At 36.9% G+C, this 16029-nt stretch overlaps 1 protein-coding gene and 1 long non-coding RNA gene across 3 annotated transcripts in view; one reads left to right on the top strand and one right to left on the bottom strand.

The window, feature by feature from the left end:
* Window positions 1-353: 353 nt before the first annotated feature.
* Window positions 354-14039, bottom strand: LOC134754526 (uncharacterized). Its single transcript, XR_010128932.1, has 2 exons — window positions 13861-14039; window positions 354-414 (listed from the first exon to the last, which is right to left on the bottom strand). It is a non-coding gene; the product is annotated as an uncharacterized LOC134754526 (long non-coding RNA).
* LOC134754363 (dendritic arbor reduction protein 1-like) overlaps window positions 4991-16029 on the top strand; it is a 114898-nt gene continuing 103859 nt past the window's right edge. For both annotated transcript variants that reach the window (XM_063690658.1, XM_063690659.1), the window contains exons 1-2: window positions 4991-5356; window positions 11987-12064. In XM_063690658.1, coding sequence (XP_063546728.1) covers window positions 5306-5356; window positions 11987-12064 — 129 coding nt within the window. In that variant the 5' untranslated portion in view covers window positions 4991-5305. The remainder of the gene's footprint in view (window positions 5357-11986; window positions 12065-16029) is intronic.

The raw sequence follows: 16029 nt of genomic DNA, 5'->3' as shown, positions 1-16029 counted from the left end.
AAAAACGCCCACTCTTTCTTGGAAAACATGTTGGTAGCTTACTTCAATGAACTGGCGAATAAGTGCCTACAAACCCAGCAATTATTCGATGTTAAAACGTTAAACGAAGCCACCATTTTGAAAATTGTACTTTTACTGTTTTGACAAAAAAAAACTAATTTATATGTGTTTTGTTTTTTCCTCGCAAGTGTGTTTGATGATTGCTAATAATATGCATGGAAACGGAGCCTTCTTAATTTGGTCGAGTAATACATTTTTTAACCAACTATTAGGTTTCAAATGTTAGTTCAACGAGGTTTCATCTCACCAAACGTAACTTATAGATAAAATTATCTCGTAAATTACATTAATGAATAAACATAACATTTTATCGATTTGATCTCCATCCGTCGGTTAGAAATACGAAATAATTAGCTTTAAAAAAAAATTATTGGCTGTTTGTCGATTTCGTGCGCGCCTTTGCCTTGCGCGCGCATTGGAATCGTGAGTAAAAAAAATAACGCGCCAGCCATTTTCCGTATTTGTCATAAAATTGGAATAGTTTAGCATGTTTTTAGTTTATATATTGACGAAAATGTCATTTTCAAGCATTGAAAATGAAGAACACAAAGTGGACGCTGCCAGTATAAATACTAATAGAGGCAAGAGCCAAGAACGATAGCCTTTTACCATCAAAATCGGGTGAAAAATAATTGGCGGCATATGAAACTTTTATACAAAGGAAAATCAGCAAAAACGCCCTGTCTTTCTTGGAAAACGTGTTGGTAGCTTACTTCAATGAACTGACGAATAAGTGCCTACAAACCCAGCACGCTTTTCTGCAATTATTCGATGTTAAAACGTTACCTGTAAGCCACCATTTTGAAAATTGTACTTTTGACAAAAAAATATCTAATTTATGTGTTTTGTTTTTTCCTCGCAAGTGTGTTGAAAAACGTATGAAACGCGTGTGCCTTGGTCATTACACACATCGGCTTTCTTATTGCGCACTCGCTTACAGCTCGCGCGCACAATATTACCTCGTGTGTAATGACCAACGTAGCACACTTGTATCATAATGTACTAGTAGATAAATTCTCAATAACATGTAATTTGAACATATAGTTTAAGAATTATTGCATGTCAAAGTTCCTTAGTTTTGTCACTGACACACTCACGATCATCATAATTCTAAGGTACTTCTAGCAGACCCACAAGCTTCAAATTTGAAACGTAATTAGGTTTTAGCGTATTAAGCTAATAAAAACTTTAAAATACTGCAACATCAGTCACGTTTTAAAGATTTAATAACTGCACAAGTAGGTTAAGTATAGGATGTGACGATGTGAGTATGAATGAAGATGTATATAATTATGATATGTGTATACATAGTATGAGTATAGTATGGGTATGAGTACACGAAAAGGAGGACTGCCTACAAAAAGAGATATCAAAAACATTACAGGTAAAAAGATGCAAGTCTCGCAACGCAGTTCTTCTATTACAAAAAAGTTTTGAAATGTAATGTTAAAGCAAGTCGGTTATTTTAGTCAGTGCCAGGGGGTGTTAAAACCGTAACAATATTAGATACCTTTATTTTTTAGGGTTCCGTACCCAAAGGGTAAAAACGGGACCCTATTACTAAGACTCCGCTATCCGTCTGTCCGTCTGTCCGTCTGTCTGTCTGTCACCAGGCTGAATCTCATGAAACGTGATAGTCTAGTCAGTCAGTCGTGACAGTCCAGTTGAAATTTTCACAGATGATGTATTTCTGTTGCCGCTATGACAACAAATACTAAAAAGTACGGAACCCTCGGTGCGCGAGTCCGACTCGCACTTGGCCGGTTTTTTTATACATATAATGACTTGACAATCGCACACAATGCTTTACTTGTACTCGTATGTGTATTGCTCAAACTGCATGTCTTTAGATATAGTTACTTACCTGAGGCATTGATGCGCACCACTGTGGTACCAATAAAATTGTCAAGCATAAAACGGGAGACCCTAGCTCTGCGTCTAATTATCGGCCTATCTCATTCTTGTGGGCGAAGTTACGTGCATCCCGAGTGCCTAATGGAGTGGTTAATCTGCTGAGATTCTGATACGGAAACCAAACAAACATTGTAAAATGGGGCGACGCGACGCAACCTCTAGCGAGTACAGGCTAGAGTGTGGGGTCCGTCAAGGGGGGGGTTACCTCTCCGGTCCCCGGTCCTGTTTAACTTGTACGTGAATGGCTTGATCGAGGAGCTGAGGAGCACCAATGTCGGCTGTCATGTAGGGAATGTTTGTGTAAACAACCTTAGTTATGCGGACGATATGGTGCTGCTCAGCCCTTCGATCAAGGGAATGAGGAGGCTACTTTCGGTCTGTGAGCATTATGGTAATGCGCATGGACTGAAATATAATGTTTCCAAGACGGAGATCATGGTATTCGCGTCGGGTTCTGGGTCGGACAGCGTACCTGCGGTGTATTTAAATGGGTCGAAAATTAATGTTGTTAAGCGATTCAAGTATTTAGGACATTTGTTGACGGAACGGCTGCAGGACGACGATGATATTGAGCGCGAGCGGAGGGCCCTCGCCGTCAGAGGCAACATGCTCGCTCGACCGTTTTCTAAGTGCAGCAAGGATGTAAAGACCACACTCTTCAAGGCGTACTGCTTAGGCATGTACACCTCTCAGCTGTAGATAACGTTCACGCAGAAGGCAATGAGCAGAATAAGAGTTCAGTACAATGACGCGTTCCGAGCTCTTATGCGGCTGCCGCGGTGCTGCAGCGCGTCGGGTATGTTAGCGGACGCGGGGGTCCCCGACTTTTTCGCGATAATTAGATCCCGCGTTGCCTCGTTCTGGAGGAGACTGCGCTGTTCCGACAATAAAATACTTGTGACTGTTTCTGACGATATAAACAGAAAATGACTGAACTAGATTTAGACTTATTTTTAACATGACTGGCACCCCTTTACAGTGTCAATTAGTTGTTAAGTAGTATTTAATTTTGTACGCAATATGGGTAAATGTCTGAAATAAGCTTTTTTTTTTAGGGCTAGCGCTATGTTCAATTAGGATTATTTGAAATAGTTGACGAATTATCCTTATATCACTAGACTTATGTCACTATGTAGCCGTGCGATTGCGAAGTCATTATAAGTATTAAAAAAATAAAGGTATTTAATATTGTTACGGTTTTAACACCCCCTGGCACTGGCTAAAATAACCGACTTGGTATCACATTACATCTCAAATCTTTTTCGTAGTAGAAGAACTGCGTTGTGAGACTTGCATCTTTTTACATGTAATGTTTTTGATTGGTATGGATTTATTTACATATGTTCCTATAAGTTTCGAAATAGTTTAATATGAGTAAAGAGAGCTTAGTGTCATGCTATCTTCTAAATATTTTTTTTTGAAAATAGAAAGAAACCTTTGTTTAGTGTTTGTATTCGACAGTTATTTGAATTTTAGGATAGGTTAAATTCAGGAAGGGTAATGTAACAAAATGAGTGGATGTTTATTTGAAACACGAGTAAAAAACTGGTTAAGTGCGGGGTAGACTCAAGATCAAGTGTTCCGTACCACCATAAGATTTTTTTTTGGACGAAAAGCTAATATATTTTTTGTTACTATGCAGTGTGGGTATACTTACATACATACATATAATCACGCCTACTTCCCGGAGGGGTAGGCAGAGACCACGGATTTCCACTTGCTACGATCCTGACATACCTCTTTCGCTATTATCCGTAATATAGTATCAGCCAGGTTTCGGAATGTACCCTAAGCTGACAGCGCGGCAGTTATTCGGAGCAAGTTGTCAAGAGAGCTTCGCGAGGCAACGAGAGCGTCGGTTTTAGCATAGTCGTCTCAAAAATACATCAGGCGAAGGTTAGGGCCGCAGAGACAAGAATCGATGTAACTATAAACGACTACTGCCTTCTGTATCGGACCCTTGATCCAGCCACCAAGCGTGTCAGGTCTACTCAGGTCAGGTATGAGCAGTGTCAGGTTTATTGGCTACAATCGTCAGCTACAATAGTTAATAGGTTAAAGACCCAACCAAATATTCTGGCTTATTTTTTAGGGATCCGTACCCAAAGGGTAAAAACGGAACCCTATTACTAAGACTCCGCTGTCCGTCTGTCCGTCCGTCTGTCCGTCTGAACCGTGATAGCTAGACAGTTGAAATTTTCACAGATGATGTATTTCTGTTGCCGCTATAACAACAAATACTAAAAACATAATAAAATAAATATTTAAGTGGGGCTCCCATCCATCAAACGTGATTTTTCTACCGTTTTGCGTAATGGTACGGAACCCTTCCAAGTCCGACTTGTGCGTGCGAACTTGGCCGGTTTTATAGTTATAGCAGAAGTTTTGGGTTTTGAAGTTTCAATATTTTTCTCTCGGTTTCAAATTCCTGTCATTTGCGCCCTTCTTCCTAGCAGCGATAGAATTCAATGCACATACGTATAGGTATATACGTATAATTTAAGTATTGTTGAGTTGTAGGTAGGTATATCAATGATAGCTGGTATATGGACTTTTGCATGCTTATTTAGAATGACATAAGTATATACTTAAAAACGATAATAAGGATTACATTGCCAATGTTTTAGTTACATATAAACTTTCCTGGGTTATTTGAAACATAAACCTTGTAATGCTGTGGTTTACCACGTAAAACTGTATGAAACACAAACCAAATAAATATCATATACAAAAGAAAAAGTGACCAAGGCCTCCAGTGCCCGGGGCCAGCCCGGGCACTGGAGGCCTTGGTCACTTTTTCCTTTGTATATTATATTTATTTCGTTTATAGTTTAAATAGTAGTGTGACTACTTGTAAAAACACAAATTAAAATATTTTCATAAGAAAGTATTTTAATTTGTTCCTATTTAATAGGCACGTTAGAAATTTTAAACGAGCACTAAGAATACGAGCACCTTTTTACTATTCGGCGAATAAGAATATTCGTATTCGTATGTCAATAAATGTAATTTATTATAAAAGTGTCTTGGGTATTAGTTTCAGTGCAGGTAGGTATCAAAGTGTAACGGAGGTATTCTGAATTACCTACGGCCGACCACGCCACGTACACAAAGAACCAACTGGAAAGCAGCATTTCGCAGCGCTAGCCCTCGTTATCAGTCGCGCAAGAACCTAATCACTTTCATTGCAACCCCGCGAAGGAGGTCGCGGCGGCTATCACCTATCGCACGCACGCAGTGTGTCCCGCGCAGCAGCCGCGCGCAGGCGTGCGCATGGCCCTCGCGTGACAGTCGCGCCCCGATTCGCGACGCGACGCCCGGCTCGCCGGGAATGGAGGCCTGCTGCGCGATCAGAGCTGCCGAGGACCTTGTGGGCGACCAGGTACGAGGAGCCCTCACATTCTGGAACTTCGATCCGCATACCACATAGTTTGTGCAAATTTACTCAAGTGCAGTTTCGACCGGCGGAACCGTTTCGATGTGAATCCGAATTGGGCCACTAGCTTGCGCCGGCGCTACTTGGAGTTGAGTTGTTCCTGGTACAGCCTTCAGCTCTATATAGCAGCAGGATCCAGGATGTCGATACGCTCTATGTTTTCCGAAGTGCAGGTGTAATTACGAGGTTAAGTGTTTTGGTCTTATCTAGTGCTAAAGCCGTAATCAAAACACATTAGTTGCGCAGATTTACCACATCGACCTGAGGAGGATCAGGAATATACCTACGTGGACTCTAGATCATAATATCATAAATAGGTGTACCCATGGTCTGTATACTACCAGAAACCGGGGGTCTGCAGGGAGATATTATGATATTTAATACAACGCATACTGATTGATTACAATTAAGTTATTTTTTATATAATTAGTAGTAGTGTATCATTGAATTATAAATGCATGCTAATTATCACAAACTTTGTGTAATCAAATTCAAATAGTTCTCTAAAAACTATCATTACCTGTGTCTAAATAAGTAATTATCATTGTTCCTCAGGACCGTTTAATATATCGGATAAGACTAAGTCAGTTAGTTTGAGTAGAAACTTGTTTTAGCCTTAATTGTTTATGTTCATATTTACATACAGAAGAGGTACCTACCTTTTATAAATGAATAGTCACATTCAAAATCAAGTCAAACTATTTATCACGAAACTAAACTTAACAATCGCCTCTACTACTCTCTACGACTACTCTATGACTATCTCAAATTAGTATTTCGAAGTTCCCATAAAAATATCAATATTCAACAACTAAAACTCATCATATTCCGCTTCTCCATACAAACGTGGTCCCCATTTTCCTCTCTGGATTAATAACATTATTGGAAATATTGTTACGCAATTTGATGTATTTTAACCACAGGTGTCGCTCGTTTATTATAAGTGTTAGGAGCTTTTAAATAGGTTTTATATAATTTGTGTTTTGCTCCTAACTATAATAATACCTAATCCGAAAAAGTCAAACGAATGACATAGTTGGCATTTAATAAACTGTGTAAAAATAGGCATGTTCCGTAACGACAATATCCAGGGAGGAAAATTGGGACTACGTTGTTATCTACTTCTATCCTCTTAAATCATAAAATATAAATCATACGCTTTCAAATGGATCAGGAGGTGTAAGTGGATTACCTACTACGTAAAAACGCAAAGGTTTTATTTGCGGGATAACAGCCGCAAGCGAGCGCAGTGGAAAAGACATCAACGCCGGCCGACGCCGACGGCCGCGCCGGGACTCCTCCCGCCGCTGCCGCTCTCCCGCTCTTAATAGCATTTCATTCCTATATTTAAAAAAAATATCTTTAAATATAGTGCTAACTGTTGCATAGCTGTTTTTGTGTGCGGTGCCCTTAAGGATTACCATAAACAATAACTGAGCTTTTATCAGTGGGACAGTCTCCAATTATTTATTTCCTTCTATAAAGCCTTCCCATTTTGTTCCCTTTTCCTTCCAATTACTTTCCTTTTATAGCGGCCTTGAACTATTCATCGTATTGTAACAGGTGTCCTAGCATGTTCATTCTTCAATTCTTAATGTTTTGTTCAGCAGCTGTAATCTGTCACATGCTTAATGTATGACTTTACCAAATGTATTCCAATTTACCCTTATTCTATGAAATCGAGCCGCTAAATGGATTGTCGTTCTCGGCGCTGCGGATGTGATAAGTTTTGGCAACTTTAGGGCTCCTTGACTTTGAAAGCATCAATTTGTCACTAAGGAACAGTTTTCAGAAAGTATCGCCTTAATATTCTTATATTTTAGCCTTTGACTTATATTATTTTTAAGAGGGGGCTAAACCAAAATTTTAGTTTCTATATTGAATTTTTACACATTTTAATCAAGAGCAAATGCCGAGTAAAAAATCACACGGAAACGACTATATTTGCAAGGACAAACTCTAACCAAAACCTTCAAATGTTAAAGTTGGCTTAATAGAGAAAAATCACGAAAGCATCCATACCTACATTTTGGGTCCACTACATTTATTTTCAGTTGTATATAACCCTACATACTACTTATATAGGTAATATTAAGTATAATTTTAGTATAAAATAGCTAGTATATAGCCGAGCCTAGAGATCTGACGAGCAACATTTTAAACAGAAGTTTATTTTTCAGAGTAATTGAGTTGAAACGTAAAAACCCGCGCGACGGCCATATATTCCGTCACAAGTTTTGCGCGACGCGTCGTATCTTTTGTTTTTTTTCTTGTTTCCTGGCTTTACGCCTCCTCTTAACTTAAGTAAAGTAAGTAAAGTTGAGAACAGACGAGGTTTTTATCAATGTACATACATCTACGCAATACCCAACCGACGTAGTTAGGTACACTAAGTTCAGAATTATGCGTGATGGTGATTTTTCCATTATCAATTGCAAATAAGATGACATGCAATCCATTTTTTTTTAATAATCTTAGGGATGTAATATATTTACCTTGTAATCTGTAAATAAATCGCTGGTTCGTACTTTTAATTTGACATAATATTTTTTTATTTATTACTTTTTGATAATTTCTTATAACTAAGTATCTTAAATAGGTATTAGGTATCCTCTAATACCACGTTTTGACTTTGTCTTCATCTCTTGAAACTCGTTGTGATCAGTTGCCGTTAGTGTTGTTAAAAGACTAGTCTTTAAGACTTTTGAACCTTAACGACTCGCGAACCTTTAAGGCTCAAGCTTTGAAAGCTAGAGCGTTAAAGGTTTGCTCACAAAGCGGTTTAGAACCTTAACGACTCAAACTTTTTATGACTTGTTAAAATGAAGTCTTTAAGACTCGGGCCTCATAGGGAACTCTAGCTTTTTAACTTAAGCTCAAGCCCCCGAACCTTAAAAGCTTGTGTCAAGCTTAGAGCTCATACGTTGAGCTTTCTTTGCAGAAATTATTTTTGTGTAGAGAATTTACGAATATTATAATATACCTATCTATATCGGAAGAGTAACATAACATCAGTTAACGCATTTACTGCCTGCAACGTATACAGGGCGGACCATTTAGAACCGTGATTCCGTTGCGTATATCCAGATACATTTTCTATGAAACTATATTTTAAAATTTTCCCGTTCCGTTCCGTCCTATATGAGTGAGTCATAAGAAATACAAATAAAAGTATTTAAAAAAATATTTATTTTAAAATACCTATCCACAACGTCAACACCCCAATAGGGTTGGAACAAAATAATTCACCCCCATTCATGTGATAGAGGTACCGAAGAATTTTTTTTGTTTTTGCTCGAGCACTCTTTATCAGCGTGTTCACATTTCACAACACATACCTATTCATACCAAGTTTCAACTTTCTAGTACTAGTCACTGAGCCAACCCGCGGACTGACAGACAGACGAACGGACAGACATGGCGAAACTATAAGGGTTCCTAGTTGACTATACGGAACTCTAAAAACGCGATAAGTCATAATTGTCTTTTTCTGTTTTTCCCTATTTCACAAAAACGTATTAAATTTCACCCTACCCTATAGCATAGGTTGAACTTATTTGTTAAAAGCTTTTACTTTTTGCTCCAAACCTTTACTGCTAAAAACCTTACAGACTTAAACCTTCAAAACTTAGGAGGCTTTAAAGCTTGAGGCCAAAAGACTCGAGGTTTCTTTGCTCGTAAGCAGCAACACGAACTCTTAGTTCGAGTCATTAAGGTTCCGAGGCTTTAATGTTCGAGGCTTCAAGGCTCAGCAGTCGCGACTCAAGCCTTGTAGTTTACGCCTCAAAGCTTAAATCCACAACACTAGTTGCCGTTGCCCCTAGTCACATATCATGCAAAACGTCATCAAGTTTTACAGGATGCTCCAAAGAGCAAATGCAATGCTACAAGAAGATGCTTGAGAAATTTATCAAATAAAATAATTGGATTCCACATAACATGCTCAGAGAAGCATATCATTACCAAGGACCATATACACTATAAGTGATTATGGTCCTTGTCATTACTATTTAATTTACTCCAGTTTCCTGTCAATCAGTTACAGGGCTGTTCTAGTTTGACGTAGTTGATTTAATAGGTAACTAAAGTTGAAGCTGTCATGTCATGCCTCTTTTTGGCAATTTTCTTCTGCCCAAAACATATCGGGAATTTCCAAACCCCTCCGCAGCTGCGCAGTACGCGAACCATTGCTCAACTACATGTTTATTACATATTTAGCTCTAAATCTAGGTTACTCTAATAGATAGAAGGTTCTAAAAAAACATGTATGATATGTACGGCCAAGTTAACATAGGGATGCTGATAAGCAATAATGTGTTAACCCACATAAGCACCATTTTGAGAAAATGGCGTTTAAAGATTTTTTCGTGGTTTTCGAGCGCTTGTTCTATAAATTAAAGATTTTGTTCAAACTGTTGTATTTGTCAGTTTAAATAAAACGAATACTAGTGATTAATAATTATATTATTCGAAATGCATTTAAATTTATCGTAATAATCCGCTTTTTGTTTATTGCGACTTGCATTATTTACGACGTGAAACTTTCTCAAAAACGTGTCATTATACTTAACACAGTTTTGCTAATTGTGTAAATCTGCATTTGAACTTATAATCCACATGTTATAAGCACATAACTCGTTGTTGTTAAATACTAACTTAATATAAATTTTGTTTTGCAATAATCAATCGAGCCTCATAATGCATTGATATGATATTTTTTTCGATTTGCAAGAATGATTCAAGTTTAAAAACTTATTTAAAATCAATATAATTATAAAAAATAACATAACAAGTTCAAATCTTTATTTACATACAAGATATATACAGTGGTACTACGTAAATGAAATTAATAACTAGCTTAAATCTAAAATAGGCCCTTGAGGCATTGTACCAAGGATGCTGGCGGCATTTCCCCGCTGTATCGCAATGCTGATACGTTGTGCGAGGAAGCCGCCAGCTCTTCGGTCACGAGTTACGTCAACCAGACGCTTCGCGATTTCTGCAAACAACTTGTGCGCGCTGGGACGCCATGGACCTAGTTTCAACTCCAAATGGAACGAAATGATACTCAATAATAAATAACATTATTTTACGAATGTGCATACATTCAAATTGTTGAACTTGGCATTTAAAATGAATTGCTAAGAAAAACTACAGCATCTTGTGGTTTTGTTTCATTTATTTCGGCAAACTTACCTAAAAAATAAAACCCCAAAAAAATAGTGTAATTACGCTTTATAAATACCTTATTTCGATCTGCATTAGTATTAATCTCTTGAAAACCGCAACAATTAACATAGTTGTGCGCTAGATTTGTAAAATTACTTATTATACACACAATTTTTTGCAACACTACCGTCAGAGCCCTTCTGGTAAAACAGAACTAATTTAATGTGATTTCCGCAATAATGAGTTAACCTCTCTTAAGACATTATTGACATTTTAGTAAGCGTTCTGCCCATTACTGCAATAAGTTAAGGTACTAGACGCATCAATGCAAAACAGCCAACACGTGTTAACGGATTTGTGCTAACTTTTTTTTCCTTCTTTTGAGTATTAATAAATTTCAAATCACTAAGGTCATTTTTGCAAAATGAAGTAGACCCGACCAGCTCCAATATGGCATTAAAATCTCATTTTTTTAAGTTTTTGTGGGTTGACACATTATTGCTTATAGGTAAGTAGCGTTAGTGGAGGATTTACAGACGCGGTGAAAACGGTTTATGAATTGGGAAGTTGTACGGTTACTTATGAATAATAGGAATGGTTTGTTGTCCACAATACACAGTGTCGAATGGTTTCCAATCTTAAGATTTGCATAATAAGATGATACTTTTGAATGAATGGCTTCGATGTCAACTTTTTATTATTAGCCCAAAAGCAGATAGAATTGATGTTATGCGAAGGCAATATAATAAAATAAAATATATATAATTTGAATTGTTAAATACTTCGATCAGAGTCGGATCGTGGCAAACAGTCTAATGAAAAAAGAATTTTACTGAGTACTGATTTAAACTTTCACGATTTTTACTCATTATTATTTACAACGACGGGACTTAATCGCTTAAAATAAGTATTAAACCCACCTCCGACGTTTCGAGGACGGCGTTGTCCCCGTGGTCTCGGAGAAGACTACTTATTTATTACTACTTTATACTTATTTTACGCGATTAAGTCCCGTCGTTGTAAATAATAATTTTACTGAGTGTATTAAAGGATTAAGCTTATAAATGAGATTAAATGGTGGGATGCTTTTACACTCAATGAAAGGCACATTTGTGGTCATGGAATGGTAGCACAAGTAGTATAGATAAGTAAATCGATAACGGCCTCGGGGTTGATGCGCACGGCTATAACTTATTCAAGCGAAAACATCTGTTTTCGTTTATAATATGAGCTATTTTGTTTGATATACGAAGCATACTTAAATAAGTACATACTTATTCTCTACTTCCTTCTACAAAAGCATAATAACATCCTTTTTTACTGCTAAGAGATAATAATGATTACATAATTATATAAATGCTACACCATTCGATGGTATACAATATGAAGCGGTTGGTTACTTTTCAGATTGTCCCTGGCGGCAGTCGCTGGGCCGCTCCGCACGCGCCCGGGCTTCTTGACTCATGGTTTCAGATGCAGATGCAGGTCAGTTCAACAAATCTTCTTCTTTCCTCTAGTCTCTGGAGACCTAACTATTTGTATTTGATGGGAGTGTATTTTAACCAGTTTAGATGCCAGCGGAAGTGGCTAACTAAATATGAATCTACATGTGAACATAAAAACAAATGTATATAATAAAAAAGATACATAATAGACCAAATTCGTATTCCATTGAGTTGTATTTTATTACAAAGGTCTGGATCGGTAGACCAGCTTGCTGGTATCTCAATATTACTTTGTCAGAAAAACATAAAAAAATCTTACATTAACTTTTCGTATGCGCATGTCAAAAAATTGCCATATAAATTGCAATCGTGACAACTTCATATTTAAGTTGAATATATATGTATGGAGCAGATCTACTCCTAAACATACGAAAGGTTAAGTATTTTAGTTTAAGTTAACCACTAAAAATATTACATTTATATAACTGATATTAACAATATAAACCCAAACAAAAAAACAATGAAAACCAATTACAGTAATTAAATTTAACATTTATTGGGTAATGATATAGTCAAAATCATGTAAAACTATAAAAATTATTAAACCCCGATTTCAGGCTTTATTATAATTTACACAGGATCAAAAAACTAAATTAAGCATCACGAGTAACTCTACTTCATTTGTTCTATACCTACTTAACATCCTCACCTAAACTGCACGGAGGGGCGGGGAGGGGAGGGTGAGAAGTTAAGAACGGAGGGTCGCGCTTTCCTAGGGAATGGTCGCACTAATAAAATACCTATAATAATTAGTTTAAGTAGCATTTTTCTGTAATAGTGACTGTAACAAAATAATGTCCTACAATATTTTGTTACTCCTAACCTAACCTTTATTTGACATTATTGAGGAATATCGAGATTTGAGCTATCTAGATCTACTGTACCTCTTATTTAAAACCTACCCTAAGTAGGTACCTACACGAAAAAGTTTAATTTTGTCGGTTATACCTATAAAAATTTTGCACGATACCTACCTATATAATCTCTAACTGCACGTAACTTGAGATTAAAAACCTTCGATTGGCAATTACAGCTATAACAAAACACTATCTTTATTTGCATTACTAATTTCTAATTGCACTTACAACAACTGCAAACCTAAATGAAATAACGCACTTGGTTTTTGTTTCAGCAATTTGTTCATAATACTTACATTATGAACTAATTGAAAGCTAGATTGGAAACCGATTGTTTTGTACTATAAGCAGATATCTAAACTACTCTTTACTAATCTTATGGATTTAATTTTAAAATGCAACTGCAAATTTATAAATATATTGGGGCCCATTCAGGTACCGGTACAGATATTGAAAAAAATAACCTGTAAATTTTTATTATTGCGTAACATACGCAACCTTAATGGGTTCGTGAATGAAAACATCTCACATATTTTGTAGCATGTGTATACAGGATAAGCGTAAATTAGCGCTAGTAACAGAGTAAGTAATACAAGTAAAAGTAAAAAAATCCGGTTAAAGCGTGCAGAACTGCAGATACATAAACGCTATACCGTTAATCGCCGATTTAATTGCTCGGTTAGTTCGGACTGGCAGTTTTTACGTGGCCTATCGGAATGAATGTGCAGAGACCAGTAAATAATAACTACTACTTATTCATCTTTATACCATTCTTAGATTCTTAGATTTAGGTTAATTCTTTAATATAAATTATCTGTAAGGATGTATTGTACATTAAAATTGTTCCATCCTTCAAACTATTCTAACTTTTAGGTTATAGAATAACTTTTGAAGCCTTTTCACTGTAATATTTTACTACCTTTTAAGGGTTCCGTAGCCAAATGGCAAAAAACGGAACCCTTATAGATTCGTCACGTCTGTCTGTCTGTCTGTCCATCCGTATGTCACAGCCACTTTTCTCTGAAACTATAAGAACTATACTGTTGAAACTTGGTAAGTAGATGTATTCTGTGAACCGCATTAAGATTTTCACACAAAAAAAAACAAAACTGAATAGCTTGCGCGAGAGAGACTTCCAAAGTGGTAAAATGTGTGTCCCCCCCCCCTGTAACTTCTAAAATAAGAGAATGATAAAATTAAAAAAAATATATTATGTACATTACCATGCAAACTTCCACCGAAAATTGGTTTGAACGAGATCTGGTAAGTAGTTTTTTTTTAATACGTCATAAATCGTAAACCGCAATTTACCTTTCACTCACGTTTCACATAAAATATACATTGTTAAAATTATGTAATGTACGGAACCCTTGGTGCGCGAGTCCGACTCGCTCTTGGGCGGTTTTTTTTTTACTTATTGACCGAAGCGTAGCGAAGGTCTACGGTTTGACTCGCGCATTTTGCTTTTGTATGTCCGGATGTTCTCCTCTACAGGTCGCAATTCTCAACCGATTCTCGTGAAATTTTGTGATTAAATTCTATGACTAAATAGAATTTTTTTGTCGATCCGGTTTTTGGAAATTTTTCAAAATGGCGGAGTCGTGATAGCTCGCGCCTAAACAAATAGTCGTATCGATATCATAACAGTATTTTCTTTTTAAGATATGTTTACAGAGTAAATATAGAAAAATGCAGAAATTTTGTATTGCTGGCTTTGGCGGTATTTAGATATTTCGTTTTTACTCGAGAATGAGTAGCTGAATTTCGTCAACTTAGGTAAGGGCGTGTTTTGCAAGCATTCGCTTTTTTCGTTTGCACCGGGTGGTGCTGCTACATAACTTTTTGTATTTTATTTTTTACACTTAAAGTTAAATTTCGTATTGTTTTTATTTATTTGTTTTTTATTTTTCTATTTTGAAATTAATTGATCAAGCGCGGGCTTAGCGTATTCGTTTCATTTTTACAAGCTTTTATTTAACTAGCCCTAAAATATATGTTTTATTATTGTTATTTTAATTTTCTAAAGTGTTTTGAACGGCGGAGGCATACATTTAGTTAGCTTTAAGTGGTTCTCTTCTTTTTCCGAATTTTTCTTTTAAAATACGTAGATTTCTTGCACCATAAACTTTGAGGTTTATGTAGTATAGATTCGTTTGTCTGAGCGGGTTTATGGAGCCAATTATTAAAAAATTGAGAAAATATTACTCAACGCCTGTTTGAGTGACCTTTACACTATACATGTCAAAAAAGTTGTTTAATAATAACTAACAAAGATGTCACTTTAACACAGGTGACCTAACTAAGTAGTACCTAATTTGTTCGACAGGTGGTGACATCGTCAGGTCGAAACGGGCCGATTTTTAGGGTTCCGGAGACCCTATTACTAAGACTCCTCTGTCCGTCTGTTTGTCACCAGGCAGTATCTAATGAACCGAAATTTTCACAAATGTCGTATTTCTGTTGCCGATGCCGCTATAACAACAAATACTAAAACGTACGGAACCCTCGGTGGGCGAGTCCGACCCGCCCTTGTGCGATTTTTAGAGTTTCGTGCGCTTGATTTCATGTGGCTCCCTTCGACATATCTCCACTACTAAGCATTTCAATACTTTTAGAAATTCAAAAATCAGCCAGGTAATATACAGGTTGGTTTGGGTCAGTGCGGGCAGCTACCAGATCCCGTGCTGCTACGCGAAAATGGTCTTAGAAAAGCTTCCCTTAATTTCAAATTAATGAATTTTGGGATTTACAGATTTTGGAAAAAACAATACAGGATGCGAGAAAAAGGTCATTTTTGACGAACTTTTTTTGACGTGAAACGTAAGGTGCACGTCTTTAAAAACCCGTAAAGGGGCTCGGATCGAATACCGATATTAACGAAAAAGTGTTATGGCGCGGTGGTGGTATGTTATGAATGGTTTTGATATCAGTGTATCAACGAAAGTAGCCATTACTCGGAACTGCGTGTGCTGCTGACATATATGGCGCTGATTCTGCGCTAGAAATGACGCATTCGGAGCTAAAATGACCCCTATTTGCAGTGTTTATTTAATAATTACTCATCAGTCCATTAACCGATTTCGATACA

The sequence above is a fragment of the Cydia strobilella genome, chromosome Z, assembly GCF_947568885.1.
Source record: "Cydia strobilella chromosome Z, ilCydStro3.1, whole genome shotgun sequence".
Taxonomy (NCBI): domain Eukaryota; kingdom Metazoa; phylum Arthropoda; class Insecta; order Lepidoptera; family Tortricidae; genus Cydia; species Cydia strobilella.
This window is presented reverse-complemented; position numbering and strand designations above follow the sequence as displayed.